Source organism: Acanthaster planci, linkage group LG11 (assembly GCF_054643075.1).
Source record: "Acanthaster planci isolate LZ-2023a linkage group LG11, COTS_SCS, whole genome shotgun sequence".
Taxonomy (NCBI): domain Eukaryota; kingdom Metazoa; phylum Echinodermata; class Asteroidea; order Valvatida; family Acanthasteridae; genus Acanthaster; species Acanthaster planci.
The window spans coordinates 719,301-739,429 of NC_141787.1; the positions used below are offsets into that span (position 1 = coordinate 719,301).

The following is a 20,129-nucleotide window of genomic DNA, read 5'->3' on the forward strand; positions in this document are numbered from 1 at the left end:
TGTTTTGTATTAGCCAGTACGTTGTTTTAAATTGTATGGCATTGTGTTGCTTGTATTATATTGTGTTTGTTAGCATTACCTTGTATTTATTCCCTGATGACATTATCAAAACTGATGTGCTGTGCTAAGGGCTGGTTGGGAGTCTAGGGATCAATAGGCAGTGCTACTGGTGCCAATGACATCAAGAAAACTGTGCCATTGGTGCTTTACCTTTCTTTAGGGGCTCTTTGGACAATGATGATCATGCGTTTTAGGCCTACAGGTTAGTGCATCCTGGCAAGTTATCCCTGAGGTTCCAGATCTTAGAAGCGGAGACGGAACCAACCGAGCTGCTGGAACTTTATGTCATCACCTTGAAGGAAGTGAACGGAAGGCAGGACTACATGGTTGAAGGTAGGTAGGTGTGCATTAGGGTGGGGCTTGGAAGGGGGTGGGACGTGACTTGGAGGATGGCAGGTCGGCATTGTCAAAGGTAAATAAAGCCAGAGACAGGGCAGAGCTTTGTTTGCTGAGATCAGTGAGTGACCAAAATGTGGCAAGATGGGTTTTTCTCAGTTGGGGCAGGGCGTGATTGGGGACAAGAGGTTGGTAACGGTAAATACAAGGACTACATTATAAAAATCAGGGGTGAAACACGTTTATGATGTGGCAGTGTTCATCAGAACACGGAATGAGATGATGGTGGGGCAAGGCTTGTGAAAAGTCAAACTCTATGTCCGAATTACCCGGCTCTGACTTGTAATTACTCACAAGTTAATTTTAGCCATAGATTATAGGAATAGACTTCTTGCTTCATTTCAGACTGCAGCCAAGTAATTCACACAAGTCCTAGCTTCCCGGCAGAGAGGTATTTATCTGGACAAGCACTGGTTTGCAAGTGCATAATACAAGCACCTCTGTTGATTGTAATGATTGTCTCTTGCAGCTGAGTCCACCCCCAGCTTGGACAAGATGAAGGAGGAGCTTAGTGAAGTAATGAACAACACGAGTGAGTTTATTGACCCGGCCACAGTGAGACTCACACTCACGGTGAGCAAAGCATTCTCATTAAAACTCTTTTTCTTCCTTTATTTTGGACGTTAGTTTGAGTTGTGATTAATTAATATTACTACATGTACAAGGCGATGCCAATGTAGACAGGTCAGGTTTTAATTTTCTTTCATCATCAACCAATTATTGCAAGTATTTAAAAGATTAATAAGATTTTACATATCAAATACATTCTTGTGTATTGCAGGGTTCAGGACTCTATCACTTCAGAGCGTCAGTAATTCCAGGTTTCAGTTACTGTAATTTGGAAGATGAAGTGCAGGTAAGACAGAATTCTCCTCTTGCATATCACCTCCTAATCTTCATTCATCAGACTCTTGTACTAAATGTCTTCTTTCTTTATTAATCCTTTAAATATCTGAAGACTTTCTTCCAGGCAGTATGCGCCATCTCTCTCAAAAGGAGACACTACGGGTAGAGCTCTAGTATTGCATTTCAGATGTTTTAGGTGCGAATCCTACCTATGTCCATTTTCTTTGCTACAGGTGTATGTTGACATGGCGCCTCTACCGAACCCTACCCAGATGATTGTCATCACTGTCATCAGCATTGTGATTGGCGGCGTGTTGTTCTCAGTGTATCTCTATTATCTTCATTTGCACCATCAGCCACGCATCCGAAAAACTGGCTCGCAGTGTATGGACCCTCAGGAACTACGAGAACAAATGAAGCAGTGAGGATGATGGTGGTGTCTGGTTTCAATCAGACATGATTGTGGAGGGAGGTCCAATAAGAATTCTTAAAGTCCAAGAAATCAGGTCATGAGAATTATCTTCCAGAACTGCGTCCAGTCTTGACCAGGCATTATTGCCAGCTGTTTACAAGCTTGTCAAAATAAAAGGAGGCCCAAAATGTGTTTTGTTTTTTTGGAATAAATAATTATTCTTTGCATATTGCATACTCTTTTTCTAGGGAACTCTGTCCACTTTCTGTCAAAACGTTATATCTTTTTAGCAGTTTTCCAAATGTTGTGAATTTTCTGCAGATCCATGCTGACTATTGGCTTTGCATAAGTTTACTTCATAAAAAAGTTCTTGAATCTTTACATGTTTTTCTGCTGAACTTGTAGATTTGAGATTATTATCATTTTACTTAGGGTTCCCATAGTAACCCCAACAATTGAGCAATTAAATTGTTCCAAATAATATTCATTATTGCTTGTCACAAAGAATTGGTGCAACCAATATGTAGAGTACTTTGCTTCTTGATGTTACAAAAAAATTACTTGCCAAGTGAAGTTGTTTATAAATTTTTATAAATGTCACATGTTCTGAAGTTAGAAGTTACCATTCCACTGTGTGCAGTTCTCTTATAGGTGTGCTGTGCATCCCTGTGAAATTATTGTTAATTCATGCAATGTTAACTTGTCTTCATGAGATGCCAACACCAGTGTAATTTTTTTATTTTGAACGATTATTCCAATTGTGAAAATGTTTTCACATTTGTATATATTCACAGGTGTTAAGTACTTATTTTTCAAATTGCCCTTTTTGACACTACTTTCAAAACTGTTTATTGACAAAAGGTCTCTGACATTTCAAATTGTTCTATTCTTTTCATCAAAGACACAGTTTCATTGTTCCAACTTTCCAGCTTAATATTTTCTTTAGTAACATTTTTGTCAACAGAATAAAAACATTATGGCTGAAAATACTCTAGATTTCATCAAAGCTTCTTATTCTATTTAATCTTGTCTTGGGGGTAATCTTTGCAATATTAACAAAATGAGCAAACCAGGAATTTTTCAGCTTCTCTTCAGAAATCAAATTTCCAAGTGGTTAAATGAACCAAAACAAAGATTTTCCAGAGTTTCATCAGAAAATAAATTTGTAAGGGGTAAGTCAGGGCATTTTCATAAAAATGAGCAAAAAATGAGGATTTTTCATATTTCATCAGAAATTCAAGTTGTAAGGGTTAGTCTTGTCATTTTCCTCAATATCGGTCAAAATGAACATTTCCCAGATTTTCATCAGAAATTTAAATTGTAAGGGGTTAGTCTTGGCATTTTCATCAAAATATGCAAAAATGAGGAGTTTTCAGAATTTCATCAGAAATTCTATTTCTAAGGGTTAGTCTTGTCATTTTCTTCAATATAGGCCAAAATGAGCATTTTTCAGAATTTAATCAAAAATTCCAGTTGTCAAGGGTTAGTCTTGGCATTTTCATCAAAATGAGCAAAAATGAGGATTTTTCCAGATTTTCATCAGAAATTCAAGTTGTAAGGGGTAAGTCTTGGCATTTTCATCAAATTGAGCAAAAATGAGGATTTTTCAGATTTTAACCAAAATTTAATACGTAAGGGGTTAGTCTTGCCATTTTCATCAAATTAAGCAAAAATGAGGATTTTTCACATTTTCCTCAGAAATTCAAGTTATAAGGGGTTAGTCTTGGCATTTTCATCAAAATGAGCAAAAATGACGATTTTCCACATTTTCACAAGAAACTCAAGTTGTAAGGGGTTAGTCTTGCCGTTTTCATCAAAATGAGCAAAAATGATGATTTCTCAGATTTTCATCAGAATTTCAAGTTGTAAGGGGTTAGTCTTGCCATTTTCATCAAAATCAGCAAAAAATGACGATTTTTCATATTTTCATCACAAATTCAAGTTGTAAGGGGTTACTCTTGCAATTTTCATCAAATTAAGCAAAAATGAGGATTTTTCAGATTTTCATCGGAAATTCAAGTCGTAAGGGGTTAGTCTTGCCATTATCATCAAAATGAGCAAAGATGATGATTTCTCAGATTTTCATCAGAAATTCAAGTTGTAAGGGGTTAGTCTTGCCATTTTCATCAAAATCAGCAAAACATGATTTTTCAGATTTTCATCAGAAATTCAAGTTGTAAGTGGTTAGTCTTGGCATTTTCATCAAAATGAGCAAAACTGATGATTTTTCAGATTTTCACCAAAATGTAATATGTAAGGGGTTAGTCTTGCCATTTTCATCAAATTAAGCAACAATGAGCATTTTTCAGATTTTCACTAAAATTAAATATGTAAGGGGTTACTCTTGCCATTTTCATCAAATTGAGCAAAAATGACCATTTTTAAGATTTTCACTTTAATTGAATATGTAAGTGGTTAGTCTTGTCATTTTCATCAAAATGAGCAAAAATGAGGATTTTTCAGATTTTCATCAGAAATTCAAGTTGTAAGGGGTTAGTCTTGGCATTTTCATCAAAATGAGCAAAGATGATGATTTCTCAGATTTTCTGCAGAAATTCAAGTTGTAAGGGGTTAGTCTTGCCATTTTCATCAAAATGAGCAAAAATAATGATTTTTCAGATTTTCATCAGAAATTCAAGTTGTAAGGGGTTAGTCTTGGCATTTTCATCAAAATCAGCAAAAATGAGGATTTTTCAGATTTTTAACACTGAGAAGTTTAAGTTCTATAGGATTATTCCATATTTTCATCAAAATCAGCAAAAATCAAAATTTTTCAGATTTTCATCAGAAATTAAAAGTTATAAGGGGTTAGTCTTGGCATTTTCATCAAATCAGCAAAAATGACAATTTTTCAGATTTTCCTCAGAAATTAAAAGTTCTAAGGGGTTAGACTTGGCATTTTCATCAAAATGAGCAAAAATAATGATTTCTCAGATTTTCATCAGAAATTCAAGTTGTAAGGGGTTAGTCTTGCCATTTTCATTAAAATTAGCAAAAATGAGGATTTTTCAGATTTTCATCAAACATTAGAGTTCTATAGGATTATTCCATATTTTCATTAAAATGAGCAAAAATGAGGATTTTTCACGTTTTCTTCAGAAATTCAAGGTATAAGGGGTTAGTCTTGGCATTTTCATCAAAATGAGCAAAAATGACAATTTTCCACATTTTCATAAGAAACTCAAGCTGTAAGGGGTTAGTCTTGGCATTTTCATCAAAATGAGCAAAACTGATGATTTTTCAGATTTTCATCAGAAAGTCAAGTTGTAAGGGGTTAGTCTTGCAATTTTCATCACATTAAGCAAAAATGAGCATTTTTAAGATTTTCACTAAAATTAAATATGTAAGGGGTTACTCTTGCCATTTTCATCAAATTAAGCAAAAATGAGGATTTTTCACATTTTCCTCAAAAGTTCAAGTTATAAGGGGTTAGTCTTGGCATTTTCACCAAAATGAGCAAAACTGATGATTTTTCAGATTTTCACCAAAATTTAATATGTAAGGGGTTAGTCTTGCAATTTTCATCAAATTGAGCAAAAATGATGATTTCTCAGATTTTCATCAGAAATTCAAGTTGTAAGGGGTTAGTCTTGCCATTTTCATGAAATTGAGCAAAACTGATGATTTTTCAGATTTTCATCAGAAATTCAAGTTGTAAGGGGTTACTCTTGCCATTTTCATCAAATTGAGCAAAAATGACCATTTTTAAGATTTTCACTTTAATTGAATATGTAAGGGGTTAGTCTTGGCATTTTCATCAAAATGAGCAAAAATGATGATTTCTCAGATTTTTATCAGAAATTTAAGTTGTAAGGGGTTAGTCTTTCCATTTTCATCACATTAAGCAAAAATGAGCATTTTTAAGATTTTCACTAAAATTAATTATGTAAGGGGTTACTCTTGCCATTTTTTTATCAAATTAAGCAAAAATGAGGATTTTTCAAATTTTCCTCAAAAGTTCAAGTTATAAGGGGTTAGTCTTGGCATTTTCACCAAAATGAGCAAAACTGATGATTTTTCAGATTTTCACCAAAATTTAATATGTAAGGGGTTAGTCTTGCAATTTTCATCAAATTGAGCAAAAATGATGATTTCTCAGATTTTCATCAGAAATTCAAGTTGTAAGGGGTTAGTCTTGCCATTTTCATGAAATTGAGCAAAACTGATGATTTTTCAGATTTTCATCAGAAATTCAAGTTGTAAGGGGTTACTCTTGCCATTTTTATCAAATTGAGCAAAAATGACCATTTTTAAGATTTTCACTTTAATTGAATATGTAAGGGGTTAGTCTTGGCATTTTCATCAAAATGAGCAAAAATGATGATTTCTCAGATTTTTATCAGAAATTTAAGTTGTAAGGGGTTAGTCTTGCCATTTTCATCAAAATCAGCAAAAATGACAATTTTTCATATTTTCATCAGAAATTCAATCATCTTGCCATTTTCATGAAATTGAGCAAAACTGATGATTTTTCAGATTTTCTGCAGAAATTCAAGTTGTAAGGGGTTAGTCTTGCCATTTTCATGAAAATGAGCAAAAAAGAGGATTTTTCAGATTTTCATCAGAAATTCAAGTTGTAAGTGGTTAGTCTTGGCATTTTCATCAAAATGAGCAAAAATGAAGATTTTTCAAATTTTCGTCAGAAATTCAAGTTCTAAAGGATTATTCCATATTTTCATCAAAATGAACAAAAATGAGGATTTTCAGATTTTCTTCAGAAATTCACGGTATAAGGGGTTAGTCTTGGCATTTTCATCAAAATGAGCAAAAATGACAATTTTCCACATTTTCATCAAAAATTCCAGTTGTCAAGGGTTAGTCTTGGCATTTTCATCAAAATGAGCAAAAATGAGGTTTTTTCCAGATTTTCATCAGAAATTCAAGTTGTAAGGGGTTAGTCTTGGCATTTTCATCAAATTGAGCAAAAATGAGGATTTTTCAGATTTTAACCAAAATTTAATACGTAAGGGGTTAGTCTTGCCATTTTCATCAAATTAAGCAAAAATGAGGATTTTTCACATTTTCCTCAGAAATTCAAGTTATAAGGGGTTAGTCTTGGCATTTTTATCAAAATGAGCAAAAATGACGATTTTCCACATTTTCACAAGAAACTCAAGTTGTAAGGGGTTAGTCTTGCCGTTTTCATCAAAATGAGCAAAAATGATGATTTCTCAGATTTTCATCAGAATTTCAAGTTGAAAGGGGTTAGTCTTGCCATTTTCATCAAAATCAGCAAAAAATGACGATTTTTCATATTTTCATCAGAAAGTCAAGTTGTAAGGGGTTAGTCTTGCAATTTTCATCAAATTAAGCAAAAATGAGGATTTTTCAGATTTTCATCGGAAATTCAAGTCGTAAGGGGTTAGTCTTGCCATTATCATCAAAATGAGCAAAGATGATGATTTCTCAGATTTTCATCAGAAATTCAAGTTGTAAGGGGTTAGTCTTGCCATTTTCATCAAAATCAGCAAAACATGATTTTTCAGATTTTCATCAGAAATTCAAGTTCTAAAGGATTATTCCATATTTTCATTAAAATGAGCAAAAATGAGGATTTTTCAGATTTTCTGCAGAAATTCAAGTTGTAAGGGGTTAGTCTTGCCATTTTCATGAAAATGAGCAAAAAAGAGGATTTTTCAGATTTTCATCAGAAATTCAAGTTGTAAGTGGTTAGTCTTGGCATTTTCATCAAAATGAGCAAAACTGATGATTTTTCAGATTTTCACTACAATTAAATATGTAAGGGGTTAGTCTTGCCATTTTCATCACATTAAGCAAAAATGAGCATTTTTAAGATTTTCACTACAATTAAATATGTAAGGGGTTACTTTTGCCATTTTCATCAAATTGAGCAAAAATGACCATTTTTAAGATTTTCACTTTAATTGAATATGTAAGTGGTTAGTCTTGCCATTTTCATCAAAATGAGCAAAAATGAGGATTTTTCAGATTTTCATCAGAAATTCAAGTTGTAAGGGGTTAGTCTTGGCATTTTCATCAAAATGAGCAAAAATGAGGATTTTACAAATTTTCATCAGAAATTCAAGTTGTAAGGGGTTCATCTTGCCATTTTCATCAAAATCAGCAAAAATGACAATTTTTCATATTTTCATCAGAAATTCAATCATCTTGCCATTTTCATGAAATTGAGCAAAACTGATGATTTTTTCAGATTTTCTGCAGAAATTCAAGTTGTAAGGGGTTAGTCTTGCCATTTTCATAAAAATGAGCAAAAAAGAGGATTTTTCAGATTTTCATCAGAAATTCAAGTTGTAAGTGGTTAGTCTTGGCATTTTCATCAAAATGAGCAAAAATGAAGATTTTTCAAATTTTCGTCAGAAATTCAAGTTCTAAAGGATTATTCCATATTTTCATCAAAATGAGCAAAAATGAGGATTTTCAGATTTTCTTCAGAAATTCACGGTATAAGGGGTTAGTCTTGGCATTTTCATCAAAATGAGCAAAAATGACAATTTTCCACATTTTCATAAGAAACTCAAGCTGTAAGGGGTTAGTCTTGGCATTTTCATCAAAATGAGCAAAAATAATGATTTCTCAGATTTTCATCAGAAATTCAAGTTGTGAAGGGTTAGTCTTGCCATTTTCATTAAAATTAGCAAAAATGAGGATTTTTCAGATTTTCATCAAACATTAGAGTTCTATAGGATTATTCCATATTTTCATTAAAATGAGCAAAAATGAGGATTTTTCACGTTTTCTTCAGAAATTCAAGGTATAAGGGGTTAGTCTTAGCATTTTCATCAAAATGAGCAAAAATGACAATTTTCCACATTTTCATAAGAAACTCAAGCTGTAAGGGGTTAGTCTTGGCATTTACATCAAAATGAGCAAAACTGATGATTTTTCAGATTTTCACCAAAATTTAATATGTAAGGGGTTAGTCTTGCCATTTTCATCACATTAAGCAAAAATGAGCATTTTTAAGATTTTCACTAAAATTAATTATGTAAGGGGTTACTCTTGCCATTTTCATCAAATTAAGCAAAAATGAGGATTTTTCACATTTTCCTCAAAAGTTCAAGTTATAAGGGGTTAGTCTTGGCATTTTCACCAAAATGAGCAAAACTGATGATTTTTCAGATTTTCACCAAAATTTAATATGTAAGGGGTTAGTCTTGCAATTTTCATCAAATTGAGCAAAAATGATGATTTCTCAGATTTTCATCAGAAATTCAAGTTGTAAGGGGTTAGTCTTGGCATTTTCATCAAAATGAGCAAAAATGAAGATTTTTCAAATTTTCGTCAGAAATTCAAGTTCTAAAGGATTATTCCATATTTTCATCAAAATGAGCAAAAATGAGGATTTTTCAGATTTTTATCAGAAATTCTATTTGTAACGGTTAGTCTTGTCATTTTCTTCAATATCGGCCAAAATGAGCATTTTTCAGATTTTCATCAGAAATTCAAGTTGTCAGGGGTTTGTCTTGTCACTTTCACTGAAACGAGCAAAAATAGGGATTTTTAGATTTTCATCAGAAATGTACTGGTAATGGGGTTCACCTTGCGAATTATATTAAAATGTTTCCAATTGCAAATTTTCTCCAAAATACTCAAAAGTGATTAATTTTTTGTATTGTCCAAACTCTTAAACATTTATTTATCTGCGAAAATTAATAGAGACAAGAATAACATATTTAATCAGTGAGATGTTTCCAAAATCACTGAAAGCCCTAGAAGCATCATACACCTTTTCATTCAACATGTATTGAAAAAAAAGCAAAATCTAAATAAAATGACATGGGGTTAAATTTCTTGATTTTTTATTACAATTTGACAAATCTTTACTATTCTTTAAATCACTCAGATATGCCTTTGAAGAAAGATTTGCACCTTCAATTTTTAGTCAAAATCCTGTGTAATCACTTCGTAAAACCAGGGAAAAAATAAAGTAAAATGGAACATAGAATACATGTACACCTCGTTGTTGCTCCATTCCAACTTCTAATTAAGCAATTATTTACAAGCTCAACTGAAGAGTATGAAAACCATTTAGAAGCAACTGTTTTCCCTTGGAATTCATTACATTAATGAATGCAACACAGCTATCAACTCAAGTTTAATGTACACATGTAGACCCAGGGAAATCAGCAGCATTTCTTAGTTACTTGCAAGATCAGCAGTTCATGGAAAGTTGACACAGGGAAAGTCATGAAAAAGTCATGGAAATTTTTTTTTTCATTTTCCGGGCCTGGAAAAGTCATGAAATTTTCGAACACAGTGTGTGATTTGTATTACCAGATATAAGTACATAAAATGTGTGATTTTATTCGCAGCTCCAGATAGTCCATGAAAGTACGTTATTGGGTCATGGATTTTCATAATTTGGTCATGGAAGAGTCATGGAATTTGTCTGTCCTGTAGGTGCAGGAACCCTATTGACACCTCTACACCGCTGGGAGTTTACAAAGAAGCATTTCGGTCTTTTAACCGAGGAGAGACCCATTTTAAAAACATGTACCCAGCAAAAAGACAGAAATGCTTCTCTTACCATCAGAGGACTCATCAAATAAATTATCTACATGTAGATGTGTGTGTCAAAGTTGCTAAGTTAATCGCATCGCCTAGTGGTTTCATTAGGAATACAGATGGGATGGTGGATTGGTGGTGGGGCAAGGGCGGGACGGGATGTGGCAGAGATTTGCCAAGGCATCAGTTTGTGATGCGATTGTGATTCTAACTTTTATACATGTATCTAAATATCATCACACAGTGAAATGCCTTTATATACATGTAAACAAGGTCCTTGGGACTTTACCAATCACCATGTTAAGGACAATGACCCTGTTTTATCATGAACAAAAACAGAATATGACTTGGGACCTAATAATTTCCTTTGTTATCAGCAGGGTGTTGTGTTTGGTCCCCTTATCAAGTTACCATTAGGGTTCATCTGTGTAATCTGTGTATATCCATACCTGAAGACCGTTTCCACTGTTGCCAATGTCCCCGATCTCAAAGATTCACATGTGCAAAATGGTCCACCCTATCAATACTTGTGTGCCAACATTCATCAGAGAATTACAAATTGCTGCACAAATTTACATGAGCCTGCAACGGTTTCATGCAGAATACGTATTTTACAACATATGTACATGAACAATGTAAGAAACACTCTAAATTCAAGCATTCACTTCACAAAGCAGAAGAGGCATGTTACCTTATTAAATCTTCATATTTCATTGCTTTCCTTACTCATTTTCACTGAACTGTTACAGTGGCCTCCAGAATTTGTTGCTCACCATCCTCAATAACTACATGGGCCACAACATTCTCTGTGTCAATGTCACCTTGGATCTCAGATTCTTCAGCTTCTTTCCTCTTCATTGAGTAATCATGTTCCTTGGTGGCATCCTCGTCCTCTTTCTGCTCTGCTATCTCTGTATCTTTCCTGACTTGTCTCCTCCCGATGGCAGACCGTGGTTTCCATGTGGCATCCTTCTCTTCCAAGTCTTCTTCTTCGGCTTCATCCTCATCCTCCTCATCTTCTTCGCTACTAATACTCTCTATCTTCACGGGTGTCTTTCGCGGTCGCCCCCTTTTCCTGGGAGTACCTTTCCTACGATTCAGCTGTCTTGCTGAACTAGGCGTCAGTGACGTCACTGATAGCGGCCTCCCTCTCCCTCTCGTTAGGACTGGCTTCATCTTGTTTTGCCAGAGAAGATCAACATTCTTGGCCCGAGCATCGTCAACCTCAGCCAGAGCTTCCCGCAGTATGTAGAACAACACGTCTATTTTGTCTAGATTGGCTAGACTGCAAGACTTCTCAAGGCAGTTCACAATGTCTTCCACGCGTGAGTTGGCTACTTTTTTGGTAACAAATCGCAGTGACCTTCTCTTGCGAGGTGACACTTTGCGCTCGACCTCAGGTTCCTGTTCTTCCTCTTCATCGCTGGAGCTTGAACTGTCATTTTTGTCATTGTATGGGCATTCCTTCTCGTGTGCAATGATTTCAAAAGGGTTCAGCTTCGCTTCGCATCCTTTGCTGGCAAATGAGCAAGGAGCATCCAAGAGCAAGTATAGGTGATTCAGCTGTTCCGTCGCATCAGACAGCTCCACGATCACCTCCTCACATTTTGGGCAGACATTGCCGAAATTCAGCCAATCACTGATGCAAGCCTCACAGAATATGTGCTTGCATTCTGTGCTGACTGGTTTCAAGGGCAGTCGCTTACAGAGGGCACACGTCAGGAACGCATAAGCAAAGTTCTTCTGATTGAAACGGTTAATGTCTATGCTCTCTTTTGCCTTCTCCTCCTTGATACTGCGAGCCTTGAATCGGCGGATCATGTTAAGGTAAACGTACTTAGTGAAGCCGTCTTGTTCAGGCTCTTCCAACCCTTCTTCAGGGTTAGCAACAAGGGTCTCATCTACTACAGCTCCCTGAAGAGCTTGCAGGAGAACGTTAGTTCTCTCTGTGTCTTGCGATGATAGTTCCTCTGTGTTCTCTTTCTTGGAGGCTGCATCATCCTCAGAGTTCTTGTCATCATGGATATTAGACTGGCCAGTCTCCTGTCTAGCTATCTTGGCCTGTGCTGCCAACTCTCCGACATCAATGGACAGTTTTCTCTTAGGGAGCAATCCCGAGGCTCGGTCACACACAAAGCACTCCTCGCTGTGTTTATAAAATGTGTAGAGTTCAGGAAGTGGAGGCTTCTTGGATTTGGCAGGCTTCTTGAGGTACTGTTGTAGGACTAGGCGACACTTCTGACAGACCATCTGTGGATGGATTGCTGGGTCGTCATTGGTCAGGTCAATGCCATACAGCTGCTCCAATAAATCAGCGTAGTTATCCAAACAGTACTGGAGCTTCTCACCTGCCTGGCCACAGACACGACACAAAGTCCACAACTTAAAGATGTGCCTTTCCTCTGCTTCAATTTTGTTGAAGTCCATCTCGGCTAAAGTCCACTGAAATCCTGCCAAAATGACAGCATTATACATGTAACAGATGTTTCATTTGTACTATTCCAAACACTCATAATTACATGTATTTGTATGTGAATCTTCTGATAAATCACATTCAGAGTAAGAAAACCAAGGGGGTTCATAAAGGTTTAAGAATTTATGAGCACATGTACACATGGTACACATGCACATGTACTTAATACACTCAAGCATGTGAAGGGTACAGTGAACATGAACATGATGAGACATCAATTAGGCTTACACAGAGTAAAGAATTGTTTACACAAAATGAGAGCGAAATTTCACTTCCCCTTTTTTTCTGAAACGACTTGCGAATGTCTAATGTTATGGTTTGACAGTTACAACTGACGATCCGTCAATAATCAAGTTCGCAACCGTCCCTTGTCTTGGGCAATGTTGGCCCTTCAAAAGTAATAATACAAATACAGCACGTTGTTTTGTGCGATTCCTTGGTTGAAACTTTCATCAAAACACGTTTAGCAATTTCTATGTATATTACACTCACTTTTGGTTTAAGTTGAACAGCTCAGAATAAAAGATTCACAAGAATAACGCAGAAAAAAGAAAGGACAAAATCCATCCCCCGGGCAAAGAATGGCGGACTAACGCTTATGTGTCAAAGGTCAACATAAATTTGCCGAACGCAAGAGGGCGGCATTCAGGTTAACCACAGCTAGCTCAGATTATGATCTGAGCTCGATGAAAAACATACATTATTTTCAATAACTTTTTTGCTGTAGTATTACGAAACACGCGGGAAATAAGGAGAAATAAGGAATCCAGCAAAGCTATTGAATTGCTGTTGCCACATATTTGAATGAATTCTGGGATAAGAGACTAGAAATACGATATGCATGTATGCAACTTGACGCAAACAAAAACTTTTGCAATGACATTTCTTAGTTTTTTTATCTGCATTCATTGTGCTTTGCTGATATTTCTGATACAGCCAACAATATAAATGTAACAAAAGGCCTTGTTAGGTTATGCTCAGCAACACCAAACAACTGTAAAGAAATTCTTGTCGATATCCACTTGAAATTGTGTTTAATACAGTATGCAAAGATTACTTTGATCCCTAAAGATGACAAATCTGACGAATCAGTCACACCTAGAATTTATTTGAATCAAATTACAGAAATATGCACAAGTGTGTATTTTACCCACACTATATGGCTGAATGCCACTCTAGCTTTTCCTGTTTGTGTGAGAATCACTTTGCCCTTGTACCTTTAACTTAGAAAGGATGAATTATTTTATAGATCCACTCATTTTTTTTAAAGATTCCTATTTAAATGAGAGTTTAATCCACAACATGTCAACTTCTTGTAATTCTGTAACCAATGCCATTCAAAATACAGGTTTGCCAAGTTCTCTAGTTTACAGTGGATTTTTCTTCCTTTATCAAATTTTCCCTTTAAAAAAATAGAATGAAATAGACCAAAAGAATTGTAGCATCAAGAGATGAACAGCACACTCGTCCATAAGTTCATTCCTCGGTAATACAAGTCATGTATCACTTTATAAAAGCTTTCAGGTTTTTTCCTGACAAGAGCATTCACAAAACCAAATGTCACTGCCTATTTGTTTATGGGTTTTTAACACACAGTTTCAATATTTAATATTAAAAAACAAATCTGTATCAATGTTTTAGTAGACTTGTAGAAACACTTCCCATGACAATTTATCATTTTCCAAGTAACTTTGAGCCAAAGACAGTTGAAGTTATGCAATGAACAAAACAGCAAATAACTAAATCTCTCTAAGCATGTGCACCTCTAGTAGCCAGAATCAACTCGATACACACAAACCTAGACACAGCAGCACAGTTTATGAACAAATTTGCTGCCAAATAGTTCAATAGAAATTACTTCTTGTTAATTACCCTTTTGAACATTCGGATAGTTCTTTGTAATGCTAGCACATTTAGGCACAGAGTAAAGAAAGGTTAACTGTTAAAAACGGGATCCTCCCAACCAAAGACTGAGACCAAACATGTCAACTACAGCAATTGTTCCACATAAACTTCAAAATGAATAACGCATAGTTAGTGCACATTTCACTTCAGAATGACTTGTTACAAGTTACATCATGCAATATAGTGATGTGTGAAGGTAGACAGCAAAATGTCAACTTTTCCAAGAAAATGTAAAAAAAAGAAAATTACCAATAAAATCTAACTACTTGTACAATTGTGTTGAGCTACAGCGCAAACTATTAATAGAATACAACCCAACTCCGTAAGCAACGAGCCCATGAAGGAAGGCGACACAGGGAAAAAGTACTTTCAAGAATTAAAACCAACAATTTTAGAGACATTTAAAGCACCTATTCTCATTAAACTATCCAAAAATGGTGAAAATACTTCTGCCAAATTTGCAATTTTCACAATGATTCCATGAATGCAACAGCAGCATTGCAAGCATCTTGCTGACTACTGGCTGGCATCCAAAGAATTCAAACCACAAACTTACTTGGTGGTTTTAACTTTTTAAATACATGTCGTTGGTTTGCCAGCCTGCTTGTAATACTGGCAATATGAGAACTTTCTTATACGTTATGTACAGTATTGACGAGGCAATGATGACTGTTCACAAAGGTTGTCAAACTAATTCCCCTTCTACTGGCAACAACACATTTGCTACTCTAAAAATAAAACTATTCCGTACCAGAATGAATTGGGAGGACTGCACAAGAAGATTTTTTCCATCTTCAAGTTTAGATTTACATTTACAAGTAAGCATCTGTTTTTGTATTACATACCACCCCTTTGAGGAAGTGCACTGGTTCGTGTTTCACAAACCGTACACCAGCTGACCCTGTCTGATGAGAAGATACCATTACTGAATTCAGGTAGGGGACAGCAAATGGAGGGTGGGGCTAAACCGTTAACATACATGAATACCCAACTACCAGTCCTTTTTGTGCTCATCCATGCTGACACCACCAGGACCGAGGGCAACGACAAGAAGCAAACCACCAATGACAGAGAAGGTCTGGAAGAAATCATACTTGAGGAAGTCGCGCATGGGGCGATAGCTGGGGATGTTCCACCAGGCATTGTAGTAGAAATTGATGACCGTCAGCCACAGGACCAGCACCAAAGCGCACAGCTTGGTCTTGAAGCCGATGGCCACCAGGATGATGAGGGCAGAGCCAATCAGATTCTGAGCCATCTGGACGAAGGACATCTCAAATCGCAACAGGGTCATAAACATGAGCACCAGAAGTATCCTTCCACTCAGCTGCATGTAGGTCTTGGGCTTTGTTCTGACCCATGGAGGGGACACCCGCAAACAGACTCTTGCCTTCGGTACGGGACTCAGCTAGAAGCAGAATTATACCGCCTGCCAAAGCCAAGTTTCTGGTCAAAGAAGCAATAATGTGGAGAGTTACTAATTTTAACGGGAGTTTACATGTAAAGGATACTGGCATGTCCAACTGGAATGTCTTGAGTGGACATGTTATCATGAAATGTACACTCAGAGTGGAGAGGTCAATGCCCCTGAATTACATTGCACATACAAATACACATAAATCCATGGATTTGGGGGGAGTAAAAAGTTTTTAGCACGACATGAGTCATTCTAATGTTCCCAGATCCTTCAAATTCCATCAGGTTTGGGTAGGATTTTGAAGACATGAGGAAGATAGTGACAAGTTATTTCTTAATCAGACTTAATGTGGGATAAAATTCAAATTGTAGAGAATATGCCATCAAGTTGTGGAGTTTTGAGGGTTCAGGTTGGTTCTTAGCAAAAAGGGGTAAAGGGTTCAGGTCAACACATCATGGAAAGATATCCACAAGACTAAATACTGAATGGATAAAAATCACCTATGACTTTTCAGTGCATGTGGTCTACATTCTTCCTTATAGGAATGAAAATCACATGCACCAAGAGGTCACAAGTACAGCATGATGCATTACATACCTCATCAAGAACTTCAGGTCCCATAAAATACTGTACCCAACAGTCTGTGAAGGAAACAGGCAAAACTATAAAGGTAGGATGATTTCTTTGAAATTAAGCATTTGATTTTTAATGTTTGAAGCTGCTGTGTTGGAGTCATGAGTCAATATTAGACATGAAACTCAGATAATACCTGATCTTTAAGGTACAGTCCATCATTTGCCATTTTTTTGAGGTAACAAAATTACACAAAATCTAAAGAAGGGTGCCTCAGAACAAATCTGATGAAGTTTGAGCTCGGTGATTATCGTACATTCTGAAAACAACAATATCCTAAGACTTTGGTCTCAGATCAAAAGTAGCTGAGTCATGTTTCGAATTAAGCCTGAATTCAGTATCTGGGACACATTCTCCCATTCAGTTTATTGCAGTTATGCGATGTCATGCACTGAACTGACAAATTCTAATTACTGTGTCTTATCAAGGCTTAGGTGTGCTTTTAATGAAAATTTTCCAAAAATGCGTCTTTAGATGTATTATTGGAAATGGCCTTCTTTCACTGTTTTCCTCAAAATGACAGCTTGCTAGACAGAATAATTTCACAATGAATTTAGTCCCATAACCATCTGAAAATCAAGTATTTTAATTTTGTCAGTTATTTTTTTGATAACTACAACCGATGAACTGCATCATTAACCCTCCTGTAATATTTTCATGATTTCGAATCTATAATTTTATTATCATTATTATTATTATCACTGGTTGATTTTTAATTGTACTCCTCGCCGCCAGTGGCAGAATTGTGAATCAAATTACTATCAGGGCTGGTGGAATGGAAAACTCAAAAAGTGAGTTGGGGAATGACGACCCACCTGCAGTGCAATGATGGCAAACAGGAGACCGCATGCATAAGGTACTTTGAGTCTGCTCAGCACCATCACACAGCCGACCAGCTGTCCAACCAGGTTAACCAATACAAATAAGGTACTGCATTCAAAATAAAAATAATCCATATCAAGATTTTTGTGACAGTTGAATTGAAAAAAGCAAACCATCACAAGATGCAAGCACAATAAGCTTATCAATCTTTTCCCTTTTATAATCATTCCCAGTTCATGTTTCTGTGACTGCAATTACTGAGGGTAAACAATGGGGAAATTAAAGTTCAACTCCACAGGAAAACTACTTGCGACCTAATCAGTTATATTTAAAACTGGTAAATTCATGTGTAATTTCAAGCCGTAGCCCGGTACAGGATCTGCCAATTCTGTGTCACAATAATGAATAACAAAAGCAAAGGAATAAATCACACACAAAGCTGTTACCAAAAAAAAAACCACGGCTGTCCAAGTACTGCACTATATATGAATAGGACCCTCCTCAAAAGTAATGTTTCTCACAGATATCCGGAGGCAACACCTGGCACCAACCAAGGGTGATATTCCTACAAACTCTGACCATCCATGCAAATGGTTTGTAATGTGAGAAGGGTCCGAGCTGATTTGGTTCCAAATTGGTATCATGCTCAGTTTGGGTCATAGTGTGGGTACAAATTGGTCTGAGTCTGACTTAGCCTGGGTCTCAGCTGACTTGATCCTGTCTTTTTTGGTCAAATTGGTCAGGTTCTCCTGGGGCAACTGTCCTAAATTCATTCACATCAAGTAGAACAAGAGGATGGAATCTGGTGGATCTGAGAAGGCCAGGGATCATAGACTACCTTAAAACTGCACCACACCCCCATGTCTGGTCTATGTAGTCTCGTTGTTCACCCCATTGGAACCACATACGAATACCGTCCTCGAGGAAAGTGCTTATGAGACACAGTCTGGCTACATGGGGCAAGATGTGCTTGCTACGCCTCAACACCTGCATAAAAGAGCCAACAAATAAGTAAAACATGTTGAGAAACAAGTGCCACAAGGGAAGAAAAGGTTTGAGGTTCTCCACCCAAAGTAATTGTACAGCAAAATGTATGCCTGGAAGCAATACTCAAATAAAACTAAAAGCAGCTGTTGGAATTTGATGGATTTGGAAGGCAAAACTTGGGGGAGGGGGGATAATGGCTGGATGGATGTTCTCCTGGCTGGAGACTTGCCTAACGCTTCAAATTACATGGGAATTTTACTTGTCAATAGTTTATATTAGTTTTTATATCCTAAAAAGTTGGTTACTAACATTTTATAAATCACACAACACCTGATTTACTGAGTGTCACTAACTAACTGCTAGCTTTTTTACAAACACATTGACTAACAATGATTCATAATTAAAATTGAAGACGAAAAATAAGTATACCAGGTCTAGTAATTGTTGCGTAGACGTTCATTAAGTTAAAGTGAGATTTAAGGGGAAAAAATCAACAAGCACAATACCACGAACAAATGCAAATTTTTATTGATTTTTCCAGAACTTTTAGTGACACATTTCACTGCAACATGCTTAATATCCAACTTATTTTTCCGTCGCCAATATGAAGCCCAAACAACTTATCCTCATTACCTGGTCAGCTATGTCTTCTGCTTTCCCGAGGAATTCATTTTTAGAGGCCATTTTCCTCAAATGACCACAAAAACGTCTAATTTTGTGAGACAGTTGCGCTCACGACCGACCGCTCTCTCGCCCAAAATACCGGAAGGGCCATGCATACGGCTACACAGTTGTACACATTATAGGCAGTATGCGGCACTCACGCGCTGCTAGATTTGTCGCTGGTTCCAGCACAACGCTTGTGTGTTTTCAATTACTGATACGGGAGCCAGCCCCCACCCGACCACCGGTGCCACGTCTGCTTTGCGAGCGCCCTCCATTGATCATAGTTGTGAAAAACAACAAAAGCAAAACAAACACCTCCAGACCAAAACACTCTTCCCCTGAAAACTACCATCTACAAAAAATGTTTCAAAATAGGAAAGCATCATGATGGTTAAGCCAGGAACAAAAGAGGAGGCACTTAGGCCTGCGATCGAAAATTAAGAATGATAGAGCTTTGTATTACGGGGTTTGCCCTTACCAAACATATATATTCATATATGGAAGGGCTGCGTAGCACCATGGAGGAATAAAAACACATTCCTCCATGGTAGCACCGTGATCAGAATATCGACAGGAATATAATACCAAATCAATGCTCTGAAATATGTGATTGCCGAGCTTTCGGTAACTGAGTACCCTCTTCAGGGCAAGCAGGAGGTACCCAGTTACTGAAAGCTCGGCAATCACATATTTCAGAGTACTGATTTGATATTATATTCTTGTCGATATATATTTATATTCACTGTATACTAAGTACTTGTGTCCGAGAGCTTGCGAAAAAAGTCACAAGCTTATTTGGATGGGATTCAAACGCACGACCTCCTGCTTGCTATTTCAGACGTCTTCATGTCAGGAATCCCCCCCCCCTTGCGGCTGGACGTGTGGATTTTGTGGACTCATGTCTTATAATCCTGTTATTATCAATTTCTGGACGTACGTAGATTTAGTTCTAAATGGTTTTAATTTCATAAGTGGATGTCCTCTGTGCCCCGTAAATAATAAATTCGGCCCAAAAAAATGTCTTA

At 36.5% G+C, this 20,129-nt stretch overlaps 3 protein-coding genes across 8 annotated transcripts in view; 1 reads left to right on the forward strand and 2 right to left on the reverse strand.

Annotated features, from left to right (window-relative positions):
• The window catches only part of LOC110978381 (cation channel sperm-associated auxiliary subunit beta-like), a 66,823-nt gene extending 64,120 nt beyond the window's left edge, over positions 1–2,703 (forward strand). For all 6 annotated transcript variants that reach the window (XM_022233330.2, XM_022233333.2, XM_022233332.2 and 3 more), the window contains 4 exons: positions 255–393; positions 926–1,029; positions 1,238–1,312; positions 1,536–2,703. In XM_022233330.2, the coding sequence (XP_022089022.2) occupies positions 255–393; positions 926–1,029; positions 1,238–1,312; positions 1,536–1,727 (510 nt within the window). In that variant the 3' untranslated portion in view covers positions 1,728–2,703. The remainder of the gene's footprint in view (positions 1–254; positions 394–925; positions 1,030–1,237; positions 1,313–1,535) is intronic.
• A 6,775-nt stretch (positions 2,704–9,478) lies between these two features.
• On the reverse strand, positions 9,479–13,551 carry LOC110978383 (uncharacterized). Its single transcript, XM_022233337.2, has 2 exons — positions 13,167–13,551; positions 9,479–12,651 (listed from the first exon to the last, which is right to left on the reverse strand). Exon 2 carries the CDS (start codon positions 12,626–12,628, stop codon positions 10,934–10,936), a length of 1,695 nt encoding a protein of 564 aa, XP_022089029.1. The 5' UTR covers positions 12,629–12,651; positions 13,167–13,551; the 3' UTR covers positions 9,479–10,933.
• A 140-nt stretch (positions 13,552–13,691) lies between these two features.
• On the reverse strand, positions 13,692–19,250 carry LOC147797230 (surfeit locus protein 4-like). The gene is given in 6 exon segments (XM_087143416.1): positions 13,692–15,927; positions 15,929–16,025; positions 16,594–16,637; positions 17,445–17,559; positions 18,290–18,438; positions 19,072–19,250. Coding segments are annotated over 6 exon segments (813 nt in total). The 5' UTR covers positions 19,123–19,250; the 3' UTR covers positions 13,692–15,570.
• Positions 19,251–20,129: the final 879 nt, after the last annotated feature.